General features: G+C 45.7%; 1 protein-coding gene across 4 annotated transcripts; it reads left to right on the top strand.

Moving 5' to 3' along the window:
• The first annotated feature begins 6,513 nt into the window (after positions 1–6,513).
• LOC147427420 (uncharacterized) lies at positions 6,514–11,129 on the top strand. 4 transcript variants are annotated; one of them, XM_086497076.1, is made up of 4 exons: positions 6,514–6,739; positions 6,844–6,915; positions 7,261–7,418; positions 7,519–11,129. In XM_086497076.1, exons 2-4 carry the CDS (start codon positions 6,890–6,892, stop codon positions 9,777–9,779), a joined length of 2,445 nt encoding a protein of 814 aa, XP_086353202.1. In that variant the 5' UTR covers positions 6,514–6,739; positions 6,844–6,889; the 3' UTR covers positions 9,780–11,129. The 4 variants fall into 4 exon arrangements, with proteins under 4 accessions (XP_086353202.1, XP_086353201.1, XP_086353203.1 ...); XM_086497075.1 differs by having other exon boundaries at positions 6,515–6,739; positions 7,501–11,129; XM_086497077.1 differs by lacking the exon at positions 6,844–6,915 and having other exon boundaries at positions 6,515–6,739; positions 7,501–11,129.
• Positions 11,130–26,393: the final 15,264 nt, after the last annotated feature.

Raw genomic sequence — 26,393 nt, 5'->3', positions numbered from 1 at the left:
AAATCGTGTGGGTTGTAGTCTTGTGAGACGCTACTAGTTCCAATGCCAGTCAAAACCTTCATCTTGTAGGTCATCGGAAGCTATATGCATTGCTTCTAGCATCATATTTAAGGGTACGAGTGGTGGAATTTCATCCCCCTCAGGTGTTACCCAGGTTGTTCCCCTGTTTCTCCAAGTGTTTATAGTTGTTACTAGGTGGACCCAATCCACATTGTCCGACTCAGTCCTCCCAGGTAGTACATCCATATAAGGAGAATCTTCCCCAACATCAGTGTCCGCTTTACACGTGTAACAATACTATGGTGTCAAATCTGTCATCAATTATTAACTTGTTTCCTAGAGGATGTGCTCGAACAGTTACAAGATCCACTCGAATGACAGAATATTGGAACTGCAAGTAGACATGGTTTTTAGACCAGTCATGCACCATTTTTGCTTCCCTCATGAAAGGACGTCCTAAGATCATCTCAGATGTCATAGTGTGCTTGGAGGAATCCATAACAATGAAGGTAATTCTTATTTTATGTCCAAAGACCTTCATCTTGAGATCTTCTAGCATCCCAATAGGTTTAACAATAGACCCATTGGCCATCTTTACTACTATGGTTGTGGTCGCAAGTTGAGGTCTTCCCATAGTTTCCCATCAATTTTTAGTCACAATGCTAACCCAGCCGCCACCATCAAGGATTCTCTTCACAATTAATCCCTTGGTAGTGATTGGTATGGTTGCATTGGATTCATCTCCCTCAAAGTATTGTCCCGACTTGTTAACAGGTATTTCTACAATAGGGTTCTCATCTAGGTTGGGCTGTGGATCTAAGTGTTCCTCCTCTATTGGCATCTCCCTAACTCCATACATCTGTGCAAATTATGGTAGCCCGACCTTTAGTTTTCCATTGAGGGAAGCTCGAAGAGCTAAGAATAGCTCAGGGTCTCCATATAGTTTGGAACATGATGGTGGTTCTGACTTCGGAAGCCATGAAGTCCATCAATTTGGCAATATTTAACGGCACCTTTTGGGCTTCAGTCCCTTGAGTGGGGAAGATGGGATCTCCATTTCTTCAATAGGGTAAAGTAGTCCTTCTGTAAACATTCTTTCCAACAAAAAGTGAGTACGTCCACTTTCCCATGACTTTAAGTCGCTTTCTTCTTGGATGACACTAGGTATGGCTAGGGATATATGGACTTTCTGAGGTTGTTGTTGCGTAGGAAACATTGTGTCTGTAATTTGGATCTGCCTAGGTGCTGGCTCTAGATCCCTTTGGGTATCTTCTACCAAACTCCTTAATTGCTAAACCCGCTCGATCTCCTTTGTAGGGTTTGGATAAGTTCTTATCTTCTTCTTAGGTCCTGGCCATTATGGTTTGACGATCTTCCTTGTTGGTTTCTTTCTTAGTGGTCATTTTGGTCTCCATGGTTCCACTTGAATCATAATCCTTTTCAGCGTCGTTCATATATACGGGGTCGTCACAGTCCCTATGTTGGTCTTTGAGCTAGGGTCTGAGCTAGGGTCTAACTTCGTTGCTTTTTGCGATCTCTTCCTTCGTGTTTTCTTCTTTTTCTGAGATTGGGCAATTGATGCCGTGTCTCTTTCTTCAAGAATATAATTTTGTTTTTGGAGCATCAATCGTGTGAGTACATTTACTAGTACCACAAGTGTACTTGGTGATGGCTCCTTTGTAACCTCAATCAAGTTTAATGGCGTGATCTTCAGCCCATTTGGATTATTTGAACATTGGGCAATCAAATGATCTATGCCACATCAATTACACATGAGTATCAACATTGTAGATGTGTTCGCTTGATTGGTTTGCATTAGTGTGGCGTTCTTTTGTAGCCTAATAGGACACTCGGCCACACGATGTGGACCTCCACACTCATAGCATTGAAGAGGTGGTCTCTTAGCAGTGTAATTGATATTTTGGCCTCTTGCAGCAAGAGCAGCTACTTGATAGACAGGTTTGACTTGTCCTCAATAGTCCTCCATGTAGTATTGTGGAGTTTCTTCAAGCACATCCATCCCATAGGCAATATTAGGGTCTTTATCTTCGTCACAGCCTTCCAAACGAGCAATAGATGACTCACAACCCACTTGATTCACAGAAGTGATTCTCGGATGTGGTGGTTGCGGTCCTAGCACTGGAGGTGGTAAGGGTGTTGTTTGAACAACATTTTGGGCCCTAGGGACCATGTGTTTTGATGTTTGTTCAAGAGGTGGAGCCGACATCAATGCACGCACTCGAGGTGTGTCTGTCCATGCTAAGGTTGGTCTATTGGCCATCACACGCTTAAATACTATGCAATCCTTAGCTTGATGACCATACCTCCCACATGCATTGCAATTCCCATTGAATTTCACTCTAAAAGTAGGGCATTCACTGGTACTATGCGGACCATAGCTACTGAGCACCATTGTTGCTCCCTTCTTGGTTACATATGATTGTTTTGTGGAGCACGATAGACTCTCTTGAATGGCCTTGGTGAGATCTGCTAAAGTCATCTCAAATATCTTTGGCTCCTTAGCAATAGGCTTTAGGGTCATTGGCTGATGCCCCGATACTTGCGAGCTAATACATTTAAGCTCAACAGACACTCTTTCTCCTTGAATCATTAAATTATCCTCCAATTTGGATCCCATTGGTGGTGATTGCTTCCCAAATGGTGATACCTCTAATGACTAGGCCATTGTAGATATCCTCATGTCGTAATCCCCTAATGAATCTATCAAGCAATTGATTATTATTGAAGCACTTATTTGGATCGAAACAAGAATTCAAATGCTTCAAGAGACTAATAAAGTCTCTCACCAACTCTCCTTCCTCTCGTTGGGCTTTCTGGAGCTGAGAGGCTACACCTCACAACACTCCCTGTTGTATGTATTCTTTTAAAAACAATCTCCTAAGAGTAGGGTAAATCGTTTTTTCTTCCACCCTTAGGGTTCTATACCAATCCCCAACCTTCCCACTTAAGGTTAGGCTTAAAGAATTACTCTTATGCAGGTCATTGTGTTCTCCTAGAGAATCGCATATTTGTTACAACACTTTGATATTCTTTCTCACATCCCTGTCCCCACTAAATTTTTGTTTGAGCTTGGCTATTTGTACTGCCTTAATTCTAGGTTCTCTATCAGGCGTGTTACGCATATTCTCAGCAATAGATCGACTGATAGCTTGAGCAAATGTTGCCAAGTCACCTAAGTGAGCAGGCACCGTGGGTCAAGGCGCTCCAGAGACTACATGTGGAGTAGGTATTGGCATTGGGATTGGCGCATAGGAAGCCCTTGGGTTCTACGTTTGGTACGGTGTTGTGCCATGTGGAGGCCCAAAGTTCATATGTGTGGCCCTAGGCGTAGCAGACGTTAGATGTGACATTCTAATGCTAGCCGATATGGTCCCATGGAAATAAGAGCTTGGGTGTTGTGGTTGCGGAGCATAGGTTGTTGAAACAATGGGAGGGGTAGGGGCTACATGAGTGCGAGGACCCATAGGTGTATACGATTGGTACACACTTGTAGGTCCTGTCTCAGGCATTGAGCTACCATGTAGTGGTGCTTTACTAACAAATGAGGTCCATGGTGTGTTTCTCGGCATGCCCATCATTGGGGTAGGCATGGTAGCCATGGTGTCATCAAGGGAAAGATGAGCTAAACTTGGAAAAGTAAAGCTATCACTTGTGGGCTCAGATTACACTGAGACCCCTGGCGAAACAACATATGGAGGATCCATCGGACTTACCGAGGGAGTCTCCATTTGCGATAAGGTTGGTTGTTTAGCCTTCCCTGTATCCAAGAATCTCATGAGACCCGTTGAAGGCATGTGGATCCCCTTGTTCTCTCTCTCTCTACCTCAATAACCCTATGGATGACCTCACAAAGTCTTTGTTGTTGATCCTCCACACTAGTAGCACCCGTTGTGGATTGTAGGACATCTAACTAACTCATGTGATAGGTGTGACTTGTGTATAGGTCGGTTATAGTTTTTGTTTGTAGTTCGTACTCCCAGTTCTCATTTAGGAACGCTCCATCTAGGCTTGAGGTGCTAGGGGTGTCCTTTGAACTAGATGCACTGTGGCTCTCTATGGGGTTGACCCTTAGTGGTCGTTAATTCAGGAGCACTCGATTGCTCTCCTAGCAATGATATTGACACAGGAGCTTTCACTTTTAGCTCTCTTCGTTGCTCCGCCTTGCGTAAGCTCTCGATTTCCTTTTCCCTAGCCACAATGATATATCACTCAACCTCTTGCACTTCGGCAAAGCTTCTACCATCAGGTAATATAACCCCGAAGGGGAATAGCTTTGAAGACTCAGGGGGTGCAGGGAATGGAGTATTCACATGCACACTCTCCAAGAGCATGGGGTCTACGTTGGTCATGAATGGCGAATTTACTTTCCCACCCCTCATTTACATCGTTAGCTCCGTGTTCGGAGTAAGTGGCTATACTAAAGGTTTCCTTCAAGCGGCTAAACACGCTCGGTATGGACCGTGGGCCCATGGCATGCATGTCTTAGCTTGAGCTATCAGGGTTAGGCATTGGGTAACCCCCATGATATCGTAGTCAGAGGAAGAGTCTAAACGCTATATGTGGGTCCTGAGTGGTACTACCTTGGGTTTCCACTGAGGGCCAAGAGCCTAAGGTAGAGGAATAATGAGTGCCCGCGTAAACAAAGACACTTTTGATGTGCTCATCCTCTAACTCACGACTAGAGCATAGGTGCATGTGACCTCGACACTCTAGAGGTGTTGGTGAGTGACCGTGGAGGCCGCTCATCTAGTTTTTTAGGTGTTTACAACCCATTTTTTGTATTTTTGGTCCTTTTTGTAAACCAAGCCACAGAATATGGTGTGCGATAGCTCAAAACGAGCGTCTTGGCTAGAGGGACGTGCCGTGCTTTACAGCCCTCGATTCGGTTACGTACAACACTCGAAATCCTAAAACTAGTCTTTTCCTACGTGTGGAGAGGGCTAGAATTAGTAAGTCCAAAGGGTGAGTGTGAAGGGGATGGTGGAGGACTTGATGAACTTGTCCCACATGCCCTCATTCCCTCTTGTGGGGGTAGTTTGGGCTTGGGGAAATGATCCCGATCCCGATCCTACCACACTCACACTTTAATTTTTAGATTTTTTTAAAATTTATTTTTTTTGGCCTTGGGAGAATGAGTGGACCACACTCACGCTTTAATTTTCAGATTTTTTTAAAAAAAATTTATTTATTTTTAATAAAGGCGATCGCTGCACGCGGTTTCGGTGGCCTTTTTGAGCCACACACACACTAAACCTTTACCTACTCTCCTAACTAACCTAATCTTATCTCCTCTACAGCTAACTACTCTGTTAACTAAGCTTAACTACTTTGTTGACTACTAAATGACAGTGAAGCTACCTACTCTACTAATTGCTTACTCATTCACTAGCTAACACACTAACTACTAACTGTGCAAATTTTTTATTTTTTTTTTGTAAAAGCAGACATTGGCAGAAAACAAGCTATTCACTAACTATGTAAAGAATGTGTGCAAGCAGACATTGACAATAAACACTTATTCACTACTAACACACTAACTACTAACTGTGCAAAAGATTACGTGCAAGCGACATTGATAGAAAACAGAGATTATGCAGGAAATAAAAACTTGCAGAAAATAACTTCTTCTTCTTCCTCTTCCTTCCTAACACAAACACTCACAGAAGAAGCACAGAGTGCCTCTTGAGCTTAGTGCATAGCGATTCCCCTGTAGCGGCACCAAAAATGTGGGCTTCCGTCGCACGTATCAAAGCAAGGACCTTGCCTAACACTATGTGTGAGCCACAGATGGCTCCAAGCACGCAAGAGTATTTTAACGTCGTAAGAGATTATCCCAAGAGACCTTAAAGATCTATCCGACGAGGAGAGTTGAACTCAAGACTTGTTATTCAAGAGGGAATGGCATAACCAATCTACCACACTTGTGTGTGTGTGTGTGTGTGTGAGAGAGAGAGAGAGAGAGAGAGAGAGAGAGAGAGAGAGAGAGAGAGAGGGAGTTATTTTGCTGCCAGCAAGTTGGGTACTAGTTGATTCAATGCTCCTTAATGAATGAGCTATCAACACATCGATCCTTGCCCAAGCTTGGGCAGGGGGTCGTGGCTCCTCAACACTATCTAACAGGGGATATTAAATGAAGCCAAAGCGGTAGGATCGATGTCGGAGAAGTGCGGACACGGACCAGAGATGCGCACAGACGTTGGATGTGCGAAAAAAGTAAACAAGGACAACAAATGTAAACACGGGCAAAAAAAGTAAACAAAGGCTCATATGAAGGAGGGTCAACAATGCCGTTGACTATTTTTCCACCCTTCATCTGCCTCGAGATCCGCGTGCTCTATCCTCAACCGCATATCCCACCACGTATGTGTGAAATAGTGTTGAGGGTCGTGGCTGCCCAGGCCCCAGGCTGAAGTCCACTGCCCTTTTCACATTTTGGGACGACATATGCACGCCCAAAATTCGGCGGGCAATGTGTATTATGTAATAAGCAGCAGCCTCAGTGCTCACTCGCATTCTCACTCCTCAGTACACTTCAATTGCCACGTACCAGCCATCTCAAGCGCAGCGTGCAGCACCAGCAGCAGGATTTGACGCAGACAAGGGGCAAAAGTTTCCACAACTCTGAATTTCTTAGAAATCTTGAAGCTTTGTATAAGCCGCTTTGTCTGCCTCCCGCAAGCTGCTTCTTTCCGCTGTTAATGGCATAACTCCTCTGCATGTAAGTCCTCCACTCTTCACTTTTGTTCCTTCGTGCAGATTTCCTTCCACGCCCGAAGATAGAATGAACTCAAAAGAAATGCTGTGTATGCATGTATCTGGCAGGTGCGTCTGGGGCTTGTGTGTGTGTTTGCTCTAGAGAGAGAGAGACATGCATTGCATGTATGTATCTGGCAGGTGCGTCTGGGGCTTGTGTGTGTGTGTGTGTGTGTGTGTGTGTGTGTGTGAGAGAGAGAGAGAGAGAGAGAGAGAGAGAGAGAGAGAGAGAGAGAGAGAGAGAGAGAGAGAGATATTCCTGCCTCTGCAAGTCTGTCGCTCTATTCATCTGAAGACGTTCACGTGTCTTTTAATGGGCACGAAATTGTTTAATTAAAACCCTAAATGGTCTTCTCTGTCAAGTGAAATGGAAAAACTAACCTTGTTTCTTCCCTGTTGCTCTTGCACACGCACATGCACACGCACACGTGCACACTTTACTACAAAATGAAGGCCATGCCTTGATGTGTCTTAAGCAATTTCCAGGATTCACGTCTTTGCCCCTATGGACCTTAAAGGTGCTGATATTCATGATTTTCTTTCGTGCCTGGGAAGGCATGCCATTACAAATGCTACTTTTGGCTTCCATGGTTCAAGACGTGCTGAACGCATTAACTGTGACATTGTCTTTGTTGAAGACACAGGTATGTCTTTATCGGTCTTTAACATGCCTCACATGAATTGTATCTGGAAAATGGATGTCTCATTTATGACAGTGAACTCTAGATGAGCTTGGGCTAGCAGGTTTAAGTGGATTTCATTCAACACACAAGGAGGAGAAGACAGAAGCTACCCCTGCAGGGTGGGGCTCGGACAGCACACAAAATGAGGATAATGCTGGATGGGACAATCCAGAGTCGAACAAACATACAAATTCTGGATGGGGCGAGGTCAAAAATGAGGAGAGGGATGAACCAATGCCTTCAAGCCCTGGATGGGGCACTGTGAGCAATAATGAGGAAAGAAAGGAAACCATCGATCCGAGTGCTGGGTGGGCTGAAGCTGATCAGGAGTCAAGCAAACCTACAAATTCTGGATGGGGCATGGAGATTGAAAATGAGGAGAAGAATGATGCAAGGCCTTCAAGTCCTGGATGGGTCACAGAGACCAATAATGAGAAAACAAGAGAAACCATAGATCCGAGTGCTAAATGGGCGGTGTCTGATAATCCTTCTCTCGATCGTGGTAGATGGGGTGACGAACAAGTGGGTGGTGATGATGGTGGTGGCTGGGATTCTGCTGGGAGGAGCAAAGCTGACGAGGCAGTCCCAGCCTCAGATAGCAGAGCTGGCTGGGGCAGCGAAAAAGTAGATACCCCCGTTGATGATTGGTATATGACAGAGAGTAAGGTTTCTAAGACAGATAACGACAACTCGAAGGGAGCTTCAAAGGTAGCGTTCATGCATCCAAGCAGGAGAAACACTGATGATGACTTGACAGATACTGTTGTTGACGAACGAAGAAGCGGAAAGTTTGCTCCTTCAGGATCAAACATGGTGCCACTTGGAAAACGGAAATGCGGCACAAAGCCAGGTTTCAGCCACAATGTTGTGCCAAAGGCCACAATGCTCAAGGATCCGCAGGTTTTTCAGGATAAAGAGGGACAAATGGGGTGGGGAATGTCTAAACAAACTACAGGAGAGGACAAGGGCTGTTGGAGCAATACCCTCCTTCAAGAGGAAGGGTGGGCTCATGAAGATGTTCAAGGGAAGGAGCTGGGTGGAGATGAGTGGGCATCTAGCACAGATAAGGGAAATGTATCTACGAGTTGGCAGACTGACCAGGAATTGACAAATAATGGTGATCAAAAAGGTATTTGGAACCCTCCACCCAGTGGCAAGGCCTTAGCAGGCTGGGGAGCTGATTCAAACGAGCAGGGAAAAGATATTGGTTCTGCCCATGAAGGAGGATGGGGGCAAATCGAAGCAAAACAAGAAACACAACCTGGGAGCGTTCAAAATGGCGATGACTGGAGCTCTCAACCTGATAGAGAACTTAAATCGTCTAGTTCTCATGGTTGGGGCTCGATGGACATGCAAACTGATAACGATAGTGCTGGAGTTCAAGGGTGGAATGATATGCAATCAGATGCTCCAGCTGTTCCAGCTATCAATAAGGTCAGAAAGTCTGTCCTGACCAGCTGGGGTTCAGGGTCAAGAGAGCCATTGAAACGAGATACGGCTCCAAGGAAGACCTTCAATAAAGGCTTGATTGGAGGTTCATGGGCTGGGTTTGGATCCAATAATCCTCAATCTCAAAGTAGACGGCCCCGAATCAGAGCTTTGTTAAACTTGCCAGAATACTCGGAATTGGATGAGCTGTACAAGGCAACCAACAAAATTCTTCATCACAGTGATTATCAACCCGGCGACAAGCTCAAGCCTGAAGATGAGAAGTTCATTCTTGAGAAGATTATTGTGCATCATCCAGACAAAGAGGCGAAGTTAGGATGTGGGGTTGATCATGTCATGATAGATTCGCATGGAGAACACCAAGTGAGCTGCTTTTGGGTTGTTCAAAAGGATGGATCCAGAACGGATTTTTCGTACTGGAAATGCTTGGAACAGTTGCTTGAAACAAAGTATCCTGGTGGCATGAAAAAAGAATCAGAGAAAGAGGAGGCCAAAGATAGTTGGACGACTGGTATGAGCTCCATGTCTCCTGCCAAGGTGTGTGATCAAGATAAGGCCCAAGATTGTTGGACGAAGCTGCCGAGCTCCACAGCGTGTACATGGGACCAAAAGGAGGCCAAGGACAGTTGGAAAACTGGGGTGATCGACATTGCTCCCAAGGGAGGTATTTCTGATCAAGGCAGCTGGGGTATGGGAGTCGAATCTGTGGCTCCAAGTAAGACTGCCAGCTCTCAGAAAGGTGTGGAAGTTGACACTCCCAATGAGATTCTTGGAGATGTAAATGGTGCATGGGACGCATGGGCTACGTCTGTAGACACTGCAACAAGCATGCATAACCAAGACGAGGCTGTAAGCAGTGGCTGGGAGATGTGAATTGCTGGAACTGCCTCTCCATTGTATAAAGCTTTTTGTGGTGGTGAAGAGGGAAATATAGATGGCAAGTCTTCAGTGGCTATTGATAGATGGCGAGGCTATTGAAAGTATCTAAGAAAAGGTAGTATCAGAAGAGGAGGCGAAAATTGGATGGTATAGTTTGATTCCAGTAGTGTTCTTTGTGATTTTTCATCTATATTAAGAGCATTGTGTCGATCACCCCTCTCCCAAATGGAATGAGATGGAGTGCTTGCTGCGCCCTACTTATAGCGAAACCTCCTTATCGTCTAATCAATATGCGAAGACAAGGCAAGTTTATCTGAGGTCATTTGTACTTATAGCAGCAACATGTTTAATCAGCAAGCCCAACTTTTGTGAAGGATTTGTTTCGAATTGAGTAGTAAGAATCAAATCAAATAACCATTGCAATACATAGGACTGATGCAAAAATTGGGAAACCATGATGTGGCAAATTTTGTACGATCTCATGTGGCCGGTGTCTAGTGTACACAAAGGAGATGCTTTCTTGAATGGTGTCCCACAGTCCATTTGTAGGGTTTGTTGTGGCTTCGAACTGTAATATCCCCCCACCCACCCACCCACCCACCCAGACCATCAGGGGAGTGGTCCATGTGAACAAATCTCCTCGCTTGATCTCGAGGGGGATCAAGGGGCTCCCCCATATGCCTGGTGTGGAGGGCCTTCTACTGCTCAGAGCCCATAAAGCCTTCAGCAGCAGGTCAATGCACAGAGGTTGTGTGAGCTTCAATAGTAGTGATGCTTTAGAAGAAATTTTGCCCACTACTAGCTTGTCAAAAGGCACTTCTTTCGTTTTGGAGGTGTTTTAAGGACCCCCAGCAAAGCTGCCGCAAGTGGACGGATTCAATTTCAGGGCCACCAGCTCTCGAGAGGATATGGTGTTGCTGTTTTGCTTTTCTATGTTGGAAACTAATGAGCAAGACCAGAGAAACTACAGCCTGCAATCGCCTCACCAACCATGTCAAGCTAGGGCACCCACATCAAAGAAACTTGAGAGCTGCTTGCAAAGTTCAATTACGTTGAGAGCTGTCATGCATGCTCTGTAAATTCCCCTGCTATACCAGAGGGGCTGACATTCAAGACCCTCAGATGAAGCGCAACCATGAGGGAGCTCAGATACACCAGCAAACGTTGTGTCCAGAAGCTTTGCACAAATCATTTGTCGAAGTTTTGGGATCTTCCTTAGCCAGTGTATCTTTTACAGACAGAGTTGAGGTAATTTGTGATTCTCTCAGAGCTCGCCTTCCTCAACAGCCTAAGAGTTGTGCTTAAACCTCATTTTGTCAACAATGTTTGCTTTGTCTTCTTGGATTTTGGGTTTATGGCAAGATTCCGTCAAAATCAGATTTGCTTACTTGGTTGAACAGAGATGTGTTTGGTTTTATGGTTTTCTACTTGTCCAAAGGGTCTTACTTGGTTGTTTTTACTCATGCGGATTTGGTTTCGGTTTTGCTTGCAAAACACAAAAAATACTTTGTTCTACGATGGGTGGAATAGCGTGTTTGTGCCTTTGGGATCCATCGTTCGATGCTAATACTGCTCTTGTTGGTAGATCTCCTGTTTGGGTGGAATATGTCATTGGTTATAGTCATCAATTAGAGACTTGGCCTCTTCATTGGGAGATGTTCACCCTGGGTTAAGGAAAGCTTCAGATAAAGTCTACATGATATTGGATATGTAGACTATATGGTCGGCCCTTGCCCGCCGACCATGTAACATGGCTAATATTTGGTCGGGATAAGCACCTCCCCCTGTGGGCCCTCTGGTGTGTCGGGAAAAAAAGAAGTCTACATAATATTAGATATGGCAAACCATTTCCACCGTCTTTCGAGATTTCAATTGGTGCTGGCTTCTTTCAATCCCTTTAGCATTTGGTAAATCTTTTTGGTGTTTTTAATATATAATAAAGTCATTTTGTGCATGATTGTCTTGTCAAGACAGCTAAAGCTCATCCCTCGTAAGGAGTTCTCTTCTGATAATATTTCTCACATTGTTGACCATCATCTGATGCATAATTATCAATTGAACCTTAGTAAGGATCCGTTATGAATGCTTCTGCGGAAGGTATGCATTATTTGATTGATCGATATCATGTTGAATCAAGTGATTGTCCTATTTTATGCCTTCCGCCTACTGAGCCTTTGTGCACTTTTGATTCTACATCGATCATTTTAAGATTGCTATGGTGACATCAACGGTTGCTAACAAGGATGATTCTTATTCAAAAACTGTTGATTTTGTCTCTTCTTTGCCTTCGTAATCTTATATTGTGATTTTTCTTGCTTTGGAATCTGAAGATTTGGGATGCAAAAGTAAGATCTTGTGATTTCAACGGTATAGCTCAAGAGGCTATTAAGACTCGGAACGTAAAGGGTCTTAAACTGAAATTACGCTTTAAAAAATTGGCTTGTTTTTTTATGCTGATGCATCATATACTGGTGGTACATTCTTTGGGTAGGATTTTGTGTGTCCAGATTAAGTAAAGATTGAAGGGTTGGCTTGTATTGTCACTCTAAAAATTTAAAGATATTTCTAATGGCTTCAAAAAAATTAAATGGTATTCTTAATGCAAAGATTCCCTCAACAACAACAAAAAGCGCTAGTCTATAGCACGTAGCAATGGAAAATTATGAAGCATGTAGACTTACAACAGTATCAATTGGGGAAGACGGATACAACATTGAGAGAGAGAGAGAGAGAGAGAGAGAGAGAGAGAGAGAGTAAGGACACTTTAAAGAGAAGAAAACGCTAAAGAGAATAAAAAAAAAGAGAAACACGAATATACCAATGTAAAGTTGACCATCTCTTATATGGACACAAAAGGTTTTTTGACTTTTCACCTTCATCTGTCTTTTCATTCTCTAAACTTATCCTTCACTTACGCACTTAATATGTTTTAAAAGGCTTTATTTTTCTGAGATTGGAGGGACCTAATTGTCACTTTGTTTATGCTACAAATCTTTTCAAAGAGAGATCATATGTGGAATTTATTGTATGTAACTCATTGGATTTTGACATGCCTTTTCTTCTCTCTAGAGATTTCAATATGATTCTAGAGATTTCAACGTGTCATGACTCAAGGACCTAAAATCATATAATGCAAACCAAGCTTGAGTTTCTGAAAACCGAAAAGCGCAAGTTGGGTTGTTAGATGTTGAACAACGTGTAGTTAAAAACTAAGAAGTAGTTTTTTATTTGAATTTTCAAGTATCTAATTTGAATTTACCGGTGGCTAGATTGTTTTTTAGAAAACCTTTTGTGAAGTTATATTAAGCTCCCTCAAAATTTTTCTTTGGAGTCTTAAAAGTGCTGAGGGTTGCTTTTCAAATTTTGCTACACCTCTCTCTTGGTATGCACTTGGTGGCAAAGTTTCAAGGACCTAAGAGGAGGAGGGATCTGATGCATTAAATCTATGTTTATATTTTGTACATAGCTATGGTTTTGATACATTTGGATCTTGGAAATAAAGGGAGGTAGGAACAAACCCTATAAAAACGATTGGATGTTGATTCTACCTAACTGTCATTACTTGAGGGTCACTACAAATGAGAATAAGAGTCAATAGTGAAAGGGAACACATAAAATCAAGAGGGAACCACTTGGAAGACTTTTGGAAGAAAAATGACGGACACATATTTTTGTGAAAATTCTCTATTTTTTTCATTCCAAATTGAAAAAAAAATCAACAAAAAAGTTATAGGTGTTGAGCTAATCTTTTTGTCCCTATTTTTAAAATAATTTTTGGAGCTACGATTTATGAGATATGGTCAAAATGGTGGAGTCTATCTGTCCACATGAGAAGAAGTCATGATTATCTAACTCCATACACACAATTTTTTATAGGTTTCTCTCCATTATTAATGTTTTTCCTCTTATTTTATCAAAATTCTCTCAAACATTATAAGGAAGCTCTTGGACTCAAGCTATAGAAGGTGACATGGAGACAAAGCTCGCTATGATGAAGACGATTATGAGGAAATTGGTTAATAAGCAGGGCACACAGAGCTCTCTCATTGGGGGAATGCTTCTAACTGAGGTTACTTTGTAATAAATCATTTTGCTCATAATCTCTTTCCTAATCACTCTCTTGACCCATAAAGGAAGCCTTCTCTTTTGTAAACGAGACACAATTAAGCTTTGACACACTACACACACATACCTACCATACACACACACACACACACACACACACACACACACACACTACCCCATATGCACACTATCCCATACCCACACACATATACATACACACGCTTGTGCTATATGCTAGTAGCTAATCACAACACCATCACCATCACCATGCACAAAATGAGAACCATATCTCCACACACTTGTAATAAAGGATTGAAGGCACGATTTTAAAAAGAAGAATGAGCTACACTCATGATATTCCTCGCCGTCAACTCTCATCCCTCCATTATGCTTCATACGGTCTTGTCCCCTTCTCATCTTCTTTCCCTATGCTACCTATTATATTCATCTTTTGCAAGCAATCAACACACTTCATGTTGGTGCCATATCTTGTGTTGTTTGGGGTACACTTCATTGTGAGTATGGTTTATGCTTGTTCTTTCCATTTTGCTTACGTTAAGATATGCGAATTCGCCACCATATACACTCTCTCTCCTTCTCATGTTCCTATCATCTTGCTACTTGCATCTTAAGGTGTGCGGATTCGCCACCTCTGATATGAGAAGTGGGCATACTTGCAAGTCTCCCTTACCTCATTATTTCCTTATTACATGCATGAGTAGCAAACCCATTCTCACTCACTCACCATTCCTCTCGTCTCGTTTTTCGACCACCCCATTCCACACTTGGACATGGATCTTGAAATTGTTTTCCGTGGCATGTTTGATTGTGTGTATGTATGTGTCCTAACCGCACATCTTGTTAGGTGGTGCCCATATTGTGTACGATGAGGCCATCGTGCATAGTCTTGGTGTTGAGACCACTGGGTCTGTTTTGCACTTCCGCCTCTCATTTGGTGTCGCCACGGAGGAGGGCTTTGCAAAGACCTTCAGTCAACAAAGAGTAGCGATGCATACCATCAATCATGGACGAGTGGCTACAAGATTTTTCAAATTGGGCTTCAAAGCTGTAGAAGCAGAGTATATAGTAATGACAGAGGCAAGCAAAGAAATTATGTGGCCTCACAGATTCTTAGAAGAGCTTGGATTCAAACAAAACAATTGTGTTTTGTACAGTGATAGCCAAAGCGCTATCCATCTTGCAAAGAACTTAGACTTTCATTCAAGGACAAAGCACATTGAGGTGAGATATCACTTCATACGCACTCTTTTGGAAGAGAGACAACTTAGGAAAGGTGCATACAAGTGAAAATCCTGCAGACATGTTTACAAAGGTGGTCAACAAGGAGAAGTTGAGCTTTTGTTCATCTTCAATTGGCACTCAAGGATAAGAAGCCAGGATGGAAAGCAGTCACATGTTTGGTTTGGAGGTCAGTCTCCAAGTGGGAGATTGTTAAAAGTATGGAGCATGATTTATTCCTTGTTATTTTTAATATTAAAAACACACATTTGTAAGGCCCCCATTATGAGGAGAAGCCATCGTGCGTGAAGAAAAATCACTTGCCGGAAACCAAAATTTTGAAAATCATAAAGTGGTCGAAAAACGGCCGATCGTTTGGCCGGTTGGCTAGTGGCATAAATGGTCGATGGCCAGTGGTCGAAAGTCAATGACCGATGGTCGATGGCCAAATTTAGTGACCGGTGGCTGATTTCAAAAGTGGACTTGTCTTCTCAAGGGCGGCCACACATGGGCGGATTGGAAAGTCCATTTGGACTTGTTTACACAAGGGTGGCTACACATGGCTGCCTCTCATGAGAGAGGGCATCCCTTTTGTCCTATAAAAGGAGGCCATTTTCACACACATTTTGGAGTGTGAAGTTGATGAAGCAAGGTGGGTGTGAGGTGGTGAGAGTGAAGCAAAGTGGGAGCTCTATTAAGGGTATAACCCCTTTGTAACCTACTTTTTGTTTGAAGTACTAAAGCCATAAAGTGGTTGCTTTCCCGTGGATGTAGCACACATTGAGTGAACCACGTATATCATGTGCTCTCTCTCTCTCTCTCTCTCTCTCTCTCTCTCTCTCTCTCTCTCTCTCTAATCTCTCGTGTGTGAAAATATGTCTCTCTCCATTAAGTAAGCTACTCAAATATCTATTTAGCTACGTCCTATTTCCTAACATATGCTTCCAACATGGGCCCCACATGATTTTGTGAAGCACAAACTTTAAGCATCCCTATGCCTCCAACATGGTCTCCATGTGATTTTGTGAAGCCTAAACTATAAGCAACCCCTTCACATACAGTAAGCCTAATATGCCACAATTTCAAAGTCTTGTTATGGTAATGGTTACATTGTCAATATGTACTTACATATCTGCTCAATTTTTAGGCAAAATGAAAGTGGAGTGTGGGTGGTTTTACACTCTTTTCTTTGAGCATAGAGGTCTGATTTTGGTGGTGCAGTACATGCAGCACTAGCTCCCAACCCTCTGCTCAAAAATATTTTCCAGGTTTTGGCATTGGTACACGCATCTATATAGACGTTGGAATGCCTGTTGGTATAGGCATCGGTATGCGCATTTTATATTTTGGTGCATATATCGACATTGTATATACCGACACCTATATCGACTGTATGGTACCAACGCCTATACCAACGGGCGTACGAATGCCTTGGATTTTATAAACCGTTTATTTTTGTCGGTATAGTCACTAGTATCCGCGCGAGTTGTAGTGTGTGTGTGTGTGTGGATACTCTACTACTAAGAGGGTCTTGAAAAATGTCTCATGAGCAAAGGCACACATACTCATCACTTATATAAGGGGAGACACATAGTTGTCTCTTGTCTCAAGAGTTTTGATTTGAGTGAACGAAATGAAATACACACAAATTAACCATGAAAGAAATCTTGTGAGTGTAGGAACTTACCAAGAGAGAGAGTGAGAGAAACAAAACTACGAGCCATCAATACCTAAAGGGAGACTAAAGAAATTATGGATTTAGCTTCAATTGCATGCAAATTTGATGCTCTCCCTTTCCTCGATCTTCTGATTCTATTCGGCAACAACTCTACATCAACCCATCCTTGGAAAGCCATTCAAACCGGCTTGCAAGTGGGTAGAAAGGATGATCTAGAGCTACTTGGCCTCGATTAAATGGAGAGGGCCACGTTCCAAACTGCAGATTGTCTTGCAAGTGGGAAATTGGGTTGCTTTGGTGCTACTCGGCCTCCCAAACTTGTGTGTATGTGTGTGTGGCTGTAGTTAGGCACAAGGGCAACAATAGCCATGCCGCAATGTTGTCATAAAATCTAATATCTAACCAAACCAAATGATTTTCTCATATTAAATTGATCACTTAATGTGGGAGAATAAACGGGAACAAGTGTTAAGATATAGATATGTGCTTATAGATCTATCTCAACATGGGGCCAATGGTAAAGGGGCCCAAATGAGAGATGGTCTATCAAAGAGCAAGGCTAACCAATGGAGCATAAGACCTTAGGGTTAGCTTCATTGAAGACCTCCAATAATGTGTGTAAAAGTCCTTTGACCTTAGGTAAGCTAGGGAGCTTGAGGTGGGAACCTGGCCCAAGCTCGAGGTGCTTGTCGTGCTTGAGGTGCTTGACCTGCTACATGCTTGAGGTGCTTGACTTGCTACTTGATTAAGGTGCTCGAGGTGCTTTGACATGCTTGCCTGAGATGCTTGTGGGAACACCCCTAGTTCAAGTGCATTGTCATGCTTGATGACTAAGGTGCTTGAGCACCAAAAGTCAAAAGTATCCCTACAAGAGGGGGGGCGAGCCCTTTTCCTAGGGGATAGAGAGAGAACACACACTCACACACACAAGGAAGGCCCAAGCTTGAAGAGGCAGCAAGGACACATGTCAGGCCCCTACGTATGTTACCTTCATGAGATGCCTGAAGCCTATTGGTTGGCCACCCAAGGGGTCCAATAGTAATTTAGGAGATTTAATTAATTTATTTAGCATTTATGTAGCCCTCTCTCTCAAAGGGGAAAGGGGGACACTTGTCTCAAGGCTACCCCTACTGCTTGTAATGCCTCTTGCTTATGATTGGCTAGGCCTGGAGGGGTCCAATGAGCTTCAAGCATGAGCTACAAGGGGGGGGTCGACCCAAGCAAGCTAGGGGGTTGCTTAGGGGGTATACTCACTCACACACACACTCACAAACACTCTCATTGTGTGCTATGCAAAGTGCAAGAGCTCCCTCTCCAAGGAAGTAGAGGTTGAGAGCCTACACCAACACTCTTGGCTATGGAGTGCAAATCCAACCAAGAGCCATGCTTCAATGCTTAAGCTTGCCATCTCCTTCTTCTTCATTACTATGCTATTATGTATGCTAGAAACAAGAGTTATGATAAGTGAGGAACTAATTCTTTCTCCTACGAAATGTTTCTTCTTCCTCTTCCCTACCCTCATTCCCTGCTAGCTCTCTCCACCTTCGAAGGTGTTTGAGGTCTTGGGACTGAGGCTTGGGATAGCTAAAGCTTTCTTCAAGTTTATGTTATGTTTGTGATGCATGAAGCTTTCCATCTTCATTGCATCACCTAGGTCACAAGGAACACAAAGACTGTATTGTAACAAGTCTCTCTTAATGGGAGAAATCATAATACAAATGCCTATTGGAGGGGGGACCGGCTCCGCATAAATCCGGTCCTCAACTGTTGTCATGTTCTCTAAATTCTCTCTCTTGCAAAAGTATTGTTCATGCCAAATTAACTAATTGCTATGATTATGTTGCTATCTTCAATTATGTTCACCCGTTATGCTCACAAAGTTATTTCTCAAAAGTACTCTCATTGATTTCCGCTACTCTCAAGTTAAATAGGCCAATTCCATTACAATGTTGAGAGTCGGTGATCAGTAGACATGCAAAGCATGCAACACTGTGAGCGCGCGTGTGCACGAATGTGTGCGTGCGTGGTGCGTATGGGAAAGGGGAGGAGCACACAGAGTGTGGGTGGAGCAACCTCAGGAAGTAAAGAGCGAGGAGCTTCTTATTCTTCATATAGAAAGAATAAGGGTATGTATACATGGTGGGCAAGTAGTCGGACACCAGACGTCCGACCACGAGCATAGATGTAGCGCCTTTACCCCAACAAACTCCCACTTAAAGGCGATGCGCCGATAAGTGAGACCTACTAGATAAACTACTAATATGTACAAGAAACTAAGTGAGAGACTCTCTCAACCTATGCCCACTGGCTCACTCTATCGATCTACATGCAACTGTATCAGCTTTAATGGTAGGAGAGCGTATGTATCCACATTAGAGCCTACATGCAAATCCCGCAGACTACTTTGTATGGCCTGCAAAACTCCACTATGCATCATGCTAGTGTCAGTCTTCCTACGGCTGACAACCCCTGCTACAAATGCTCCCACTACAGCTGCTAGGTTAGGTCTCGACACTAACAAGTCAAACATGAGATGTCCGAATGTTGATAAAATTTGCGCAAGCCTGGCTGTACTCGCCTTCCCTACTCTATCTTCAATCACTACATCATTATGACTACCCATTGCATGTGGATGTGTCAACACCAACACTGAGATATCTACATCTCTGTCACCCATATGCAAAACTGTGCGTCTTGGCGCCAACTCATCAGCCTCTAACATGAGCATATCAAAGAACTCCAAGTCTGTCATCTCTCTGTCTGTGTCGCTAGGGAGAAGACGTGCTCTATCTCTACTTGCACAAACTCTGATAACACCTACTGTGTCTCACTAGTTCACTGCCGCTCTACCTGTGTCTCTACAGAGTCTACTGGCACGTCCTGCACAGCTAAATGCTCAATAACAAAACCAAGATCACACCGTCTCGAACCTCAGACACATGCATAGGATATACCAGGCCGCTGCGGCTTCTCTGACAATCACTAATGAATCGCAATGTATCTGGAAAGACTGCTCTCTAAGCAGTATCTTACAACCAAAGTCTGCTAGCTGTCCACTGAGATCAAGTTCTGTCTCAGCTGAGGAATGTAGCACACATGCCGTAGGGTGTATGATACACCACTAAACGCCGAACCATCGGCCAAGTGCACACATCCAAGTCTCCCACTAGAAAATGTGCTAAACCACTCACGACATGGTGTGACCTGGAAAGCAGCATCGCTATCTAGTAACACTGTGGAGAAAGTGTGCTATCCATAGACATATCTGCAAGATGTACGCTCGAGGCAAGCATGACATCATCGTCACTGGCATAGACTGCCACTGTAACTGCCTAACTAACATGTGAAAGTTGTATCTGCATCACGCACACATCTCCGGCTGCCTCATACGTCTGAAACAACGGCATCTAATGTGTCCCGTGTAATCACAATGCCAACATCGTACGCATCGACAAAAACGAGACTGCCGTCTCTCACTGTCACACATAGCTACACTCATAAGTGAATGCCAAAATGGCAACAAAAGTGGGAGATCACTCGACCACTAGACAATCATGAAAACCATGACCAATCGCATCAAAACCGATGCTCACATATGCTTAAAACAACTCCACAATCTGCTATCTACAAGCATAAACTGGGAAAACTACTCAATTGAGCGTAAATGCATAACCATATACGCAAGTAGAGAGCAAACTAGCTCTAAATGCATCCCATAAGTGAAACTGCGTGTAAAAATATGCAAAAACTTGTGAAACGTGTGACTGTCTATTTGTAGCCACACAAGCATACTAATCCTCACTCCTGCGAGAGTGGGCACAATAACACCAAACTGTGTCCAAGCCAGTGTTTGGGAAAAATCATTTTCACAAAAATTCAAAATTCCCTCCAAGACAAATCTGAACCGGCAATTTTAAATCCTGGCCAATATTTTTGCAAAATTACACTATTTTCCATGTATTTTAAGCGGAATTTTCTCCTTCTTGCCCTCCCCTCAACCGGCTACTTTGATTTTGCAACCGGCTCAAGGCTAAGCTGAGGCACACTTTTCCCGAACCCTGGTCCAAGCTAACAAAACCTATCAAAGTGAGAGTGAATACTCGCTCATTGTCAAAGTGGGAATATATCGACCACTGTACAAGATGGCATAACACTGCAAACTTTTATGGCGAGAAGATGAGAAAAAACGAACAGAGTCTCCTTTGCAAAATGAGCCAAAACTCGACGCAAACCGCAAGTTAAAAAACTGCAGACAACTGCCAAAGTGGGAGTAAACTCGGCCACTAAACCATTAGAGAGTAAACTGCCAATACATGCAAAACATGACGAGAATCTGGGAAAAATCCGACAAAGTTTCCTCTAAAATTGAGCAAAAACTAAAAAAAAAACTCACCAAAAACTGCACCAAAATAGACACTCAGTGTCCTAGAAAACAGATCCACAAATGACATACATAACACTGTCCAAAACCTTGGCAAAACAGCTCACTCTTGATCGAGTGGCTCTATGGACATATATGTGTCCAAAAACACCTACAAACCTACGAACTTGCTACCTACAAGTTATACCTACCTCAAACTGTATCCGCATAATGCATACATAGAATGGAACTACACAAGACCGTGCCAAAAGCTCTTTGGAATGCTCCACACAATTACACATGAGCACTACATGTGCCGCATCAGCACTAATGCAAAGACTATGCAACCTGTGAGGCAAAACCGGTGGAAAACTAGCACACACTACCTCATTGGTCGGTAAACTTGTCGACCGCAAACACATGCCAAGGGCTGAGCATGCTGAGGGAAAAACCCACTCCGGAATGGGCTGTTAGAGCCGTATGTGTCGGTATATGCCGTCGAAGCCGAAACGCTGTGGGGTGTACGTCAAAACCGAGCCGCTCCGGATGGGTGCTAGAGGAGAGCCGATGCTGCTCTTGCTCTATTGTCTCCTGCTGTGTCAAGTTCGGGAAACCGAGATATCCATTAGAGCCAAAACCGCTCCATAATGGGCTTGGGAGGGAAGCCAATGACGAAGCTAGCCGGAGGAGAGCCCAACTGCTATCGCTCGCTCTCACTAAGTCTAAGCCGAGAAAACGCTCGATGTCGCCTTCTGCCATCAGGCGAAAGCACGCTAACTGAAAAGCTGCATAATCGGTGTCGAATCGATGCCGAGAAGAAGGTGCGCGGGAGAAACTGGCAAGTGGTTGTCATGGGTACGTTGAAACACTGATGTCGAATCGTAGAGGAAAATAGTCGAGAATATCGTCAAAATCGGGTTGATGCCGGGTGATGCCCGGGCTTACTCGCCACCTATGTCCGCACATGCCTATGTATGTGTGCGTGAATGCTCTCTCTTTCTCTCAGTCCCTTGACGAGAGGAGCTCTCTCTCTCTCTCTCTCTCTCTCTCTCTCTCTCTCTCTCGTCGGGTGTGTGTGAATTGGGGTGTCGAGGTCATCGTGGGAGAGAGCCCTTGCACACAAAGTGTGTAAGGCTCAAGGTAAACAAGTGATAAAATCACGAGGCCTGCCCTGGGAATTTGACTAAAGAGCCATTTCCTAGTATCATACCCTAAAACCACAAAAGAAATTGTTTACCAATGGTAGTCAAAGAAAGTCTTGTGTGTGCAACTGCTTTTGAATAATATCCTAAACAACAAGAATTTGTAACGATTCGCTGTCACAATTAGGGTATGAATATTGCCGTTTTCTAAAAATAATTCACCTACTTCTAGAAAAAGTGAGAGGAGAGGAAGGAGGCGAAAAAAAACAGCATAGAGCTTTGTTTGCTAAAGAAATCTTGGACATAGCATGCAATCAATGCACTGCAAAAGATGACATCTGGTACTGAAGTGACTGGAGGGGGCAGCGCCTTTGGGGGAAGGGGGGCTAAAAGGGCCTCTTCGCAGGTGAAGGGTGATGCACGGAGCAGTAGGAGGTATAAGGGGTATGAGCCTCCCGAGACCGGCCACGGGAGGGGACCCCCCACCTAGACACTGTAGCCTCACTCCACGCACTCGCGCACCGTGGGGACTCCACGCAAGGTTCCCCGGGGCACGCTATGACCCTCCGTCAGTGCGGCGGAGCCTGAGGCTACGTGGGGCTAGGGACCCGGAACGCAAGACCTGCGAAGACCTGCGAAACACAAACGGCCGTCGACCCATGGAACGCAACCACGCCCGAGCCGGTCCCGTCCGAGCCGGGCCCCCGTGAAGGCAACTTGACCCGAGCCGGTCCCGTTCGAGCCGGGCCCTCCTGGGCCGGTGCCGTCCGCGCCAGGACCCCTTGAAGCAACACGAGCCGGTCCCGTCCGAGCCGGGCCCTCCTGAGCCGGTGCCGTCCGCGCCAGGACCCCTTGAAGAAACACCCCGACCCGAGCCGGCGGGCCCAAAACGTCCCCTCCCCGATGCGCCCAGATTCTGGGGCGTCACACTTGGTATCAGAGCAAAGGAAAAGGTCCCCTCCACGACGCGCCCACATTCTGGGGCGTCACACTTGGTATCAGAGCTCAGTAAAAGAGCTCCTGGAAACGAGCTGAAGACCGACGTGCCCGACGCGCACGATCCTCACGACGACTCCAACCGCAATGGCCCGGGTCGTCAAAATCTTGGTGAAGAGAGCTCCAGAAAGCAACCACACGCCCTCCGTCCCCGTGACGCGTCCAAACACCGGCCGTGACCCCGCCGGCCCCGATCCGAGCGGCGGAGCCTGAGGCTACGTGGGGCGTCACACTTGGTATCAGAGCAAAGGAAAAGGTCCCCTCCCCGACGCGCCTACATTTCTGGGGAGTCACACTTGGTATCAGAGCAAAGGAAAAGGTCCCCTCCCCAACGCGCCCACATTCTGGGGCGTCACACTTGGTATCAGAGCTCAGTAAAAGAGCTCCTGGAAACGAGCTGAAGACCGAGCTGAAGACCGACGTGCCCGACGCGCATGATCCTTACGACGACTCCAACCGCAATGGCCCGGGTCGTCAAAATCTTGGTGAAGAGAGCTCCAGAAAGCAACCACACGCCCTCCGTCCCCGTGACGCGTCCAAACACCAGGCCGTCACCCGTGACCCGCGCCAGCCCCGATCCGAGCCGGGCACCTCCACATGATAAAAAGCAAAGATGCGAGCCAGACAGGGCTCCCCGATTGACAAAAAGGAAAGATGCGAGCCAGACAGGCTCTTCAGGACGCGCCCAATCCGCGGGCCGTCACACCGTCAACATGAAAGATGCGAGCCAGACAGGGCTCTTTATGACAAAAACAGAGAACCACCAAAAACGCGACGAACCAAGCCAACGGTGTTCGTCGCGCCCCGGCCACTTTTGTGGCCCATGCTGAGCTGAAGACCCATTCAAGTCTACAAAGAGACCACAGGGCCCCGAGCTTGCCCTCCAAATGACGTCCAAACAGGGACTAACTTCGCAAGTGCTGCATTGCGACGGAACGCTCTTTCAAATTCGGCTTTCAAGAAGCCTCCGCACGGGCCAACGCAGCAGGTGGCTCCGTGCACACTGGGTTACCTATTCGGGGAATGCTCAAGTACGGGGAATTCTACTTGGGTGTTCAAAGCATACTTTTTCAGCCTTCTGCCAAAACCCCAAAAATACACACACTCACTTTATTCTCAAAAGTACAAAAACAAAGCATGCCTACTTACTTGCATTTGGGAACAGTTTTGCTCACTTTGCACTTATATGCACCCCTTTGTCCCCACGGCCTCATGCATAGCCAAGCACTCTTTTCCCTTCGTTCGACGAGGTCGTCGAACTCTCTTCAACCGGGGGTGTATATAAGAGGTATGAGCCTCCCGAGACCGGCCACGGGAGGGGACCCCCCACCTAAACACTGTAGCCTCACTCCACGCACTCGTGCACCGTGGGGACTCCACGCAAGGTTCCCCGGGGCACGCTATGACCCTCCGTCAGTGCGGCGGAGCCTGAGGCTACGTGGGGCTAGGGACTCGGAACGCAAGACCCGCGAAGACCCGCGAAACGCAAACGGCCGTCGACCCATGGAACGCAACCACGCCCGAGCCGGTCCCGTCCGAGCCGGGCCCCCGTGAAGGCAACTTGACCCGATCCGGTCCCGTAGCCGGGCCCTCCTGAGCCGGTGCCCTCCGCGCCAGGACCCCTTGAAGCAACACCTCGACCCGAGCCGGTCCCGTCCGGGCCCTCCTGAGCCGGTGCCGTCCGCGCGAGGACCCCTTGAAGAAACACCCCGACCCGAGCCGGCGGTGCCGTCCGAGCCGGGCCCAAAACGTCCCCTCCCCGACGCGCCCAGATTCTGGGGCGTCACAGGAGGAGGGGTAAGAGAGGCAGAAGGGGGTGGAGGGGACAGTGTCTCTAGAGGGAGAGGGGGCAGGAGGGGGTAAGACAGGGGTAGGGGGAGGGAATCAAGAATCTATTAAATAGAGGCCATTTTTCATACTTTTCATACTGGCTCCATTAAAAATAAAATAGTATTATTGGCTTCATTCCCCTCACCCACTTCAGAGAGCAACCTTTGCGCAAACACCACCCTCTGCATACTGCCCCTTGCTCTATGGGTGTTGATCCCCCGCCCCAACCCTCTGCGTTGCCGCACGTGAGGCCTCTACCTCTGCCTTGCAGCATGACACGCGCGCTGCTTGCAAAACTGAACCACACAGACGGAGAGCCCCATGGTTCCATGCCTGCCTACGCGCGCGCACGCGCACACACACACACACACACACACACAGAGACCCCCCTCTTGCCTTCCTACCTCCCCCTCTCGACCCCCCGTCGTTCCCCTTGTCGTCTTCCCTCCTATCCTCCTTCCCTATTACTCCTCCCTCTACCCCTTGAGCCAAAAACTTCCACAGGCAGTTCGTTTGCGTGCCCCGCCCTTACAAATTGGGCGAAAAACACACACACACACACACACACACACACACACACACACACACACACAGTGACAGATGGACTGCATGTGCTTCGGCCTCCTGCACTTCTTGCTTGCAACCATCGGACACTTGCCCCTGCATCCAGCACATAAGAGAGAGAGACATGCGTGAGTTAGAACATTCAAGAACTCTGTAGAGCAAGAAGAGAGAGCCTGTGGGCAGAAAGGAGGAAGACGGTTCTGCTTACACTCCACACTCGCCACCTACCCCAACCTCCTTCATCCTCTGCCCTTCGATCAGACCGCATCACTTCCCGATTCCAATTTTTAACGATTTTCTAAAAGACAGCAACAAAAATATGAGTCACCTACATTTGCAAACATATCACACTAAATTTTTTGTTTTGCAGTACTGTAGTCTGAGACTGTTCCTAATTTGTGTCGTGTCACTGCCTCGCAGCAAGATGTTCCTCTCTTATGCAATTTCTTGCTCTGGTAGTTGTGATGGCCGCAACCCTTCTTGCTTAGGTATTGATGAAAGGCTCTCGAGCAAAGGCCATAGCTGAATCAAGGGAGATGCCTTCCATTGCTTCAAAGGGAAAAAAGGTGGGCACGACACGTGGAGGGGGGAGAGGCAGGGGGCAGGATTTTTTGGCTGCAGATGTTTTCTGCATCATCTGGGACATAACGCCGCATGCGTACAGTAGGTGGGTGGAGCTTGTGTCTCGCATTCATGAAGCACGGTGCAGACGCGGAGGGGAGACCAAGCGGTGC

Source organism: Adiantum capillus-veneris, chromosome 23 (genome assembly GCF_014529385.1).
Source record: "Adiantum capillus-veneris isolate H3 chromosome 23, ASM1452938v2, whole genome shotgun sequence".
NCBI classification, from domain to species: domain Eukaryota; kingdom Viridiplantae; phylum Streptophyta; class Polypodiopsida; order Polypodiales; family Pteridaceae; genus Adiantum; species Adiantum capillus-veneris.
This window is presented reverse-complemented; position numbering and strand designations above follow the sequence as displayed.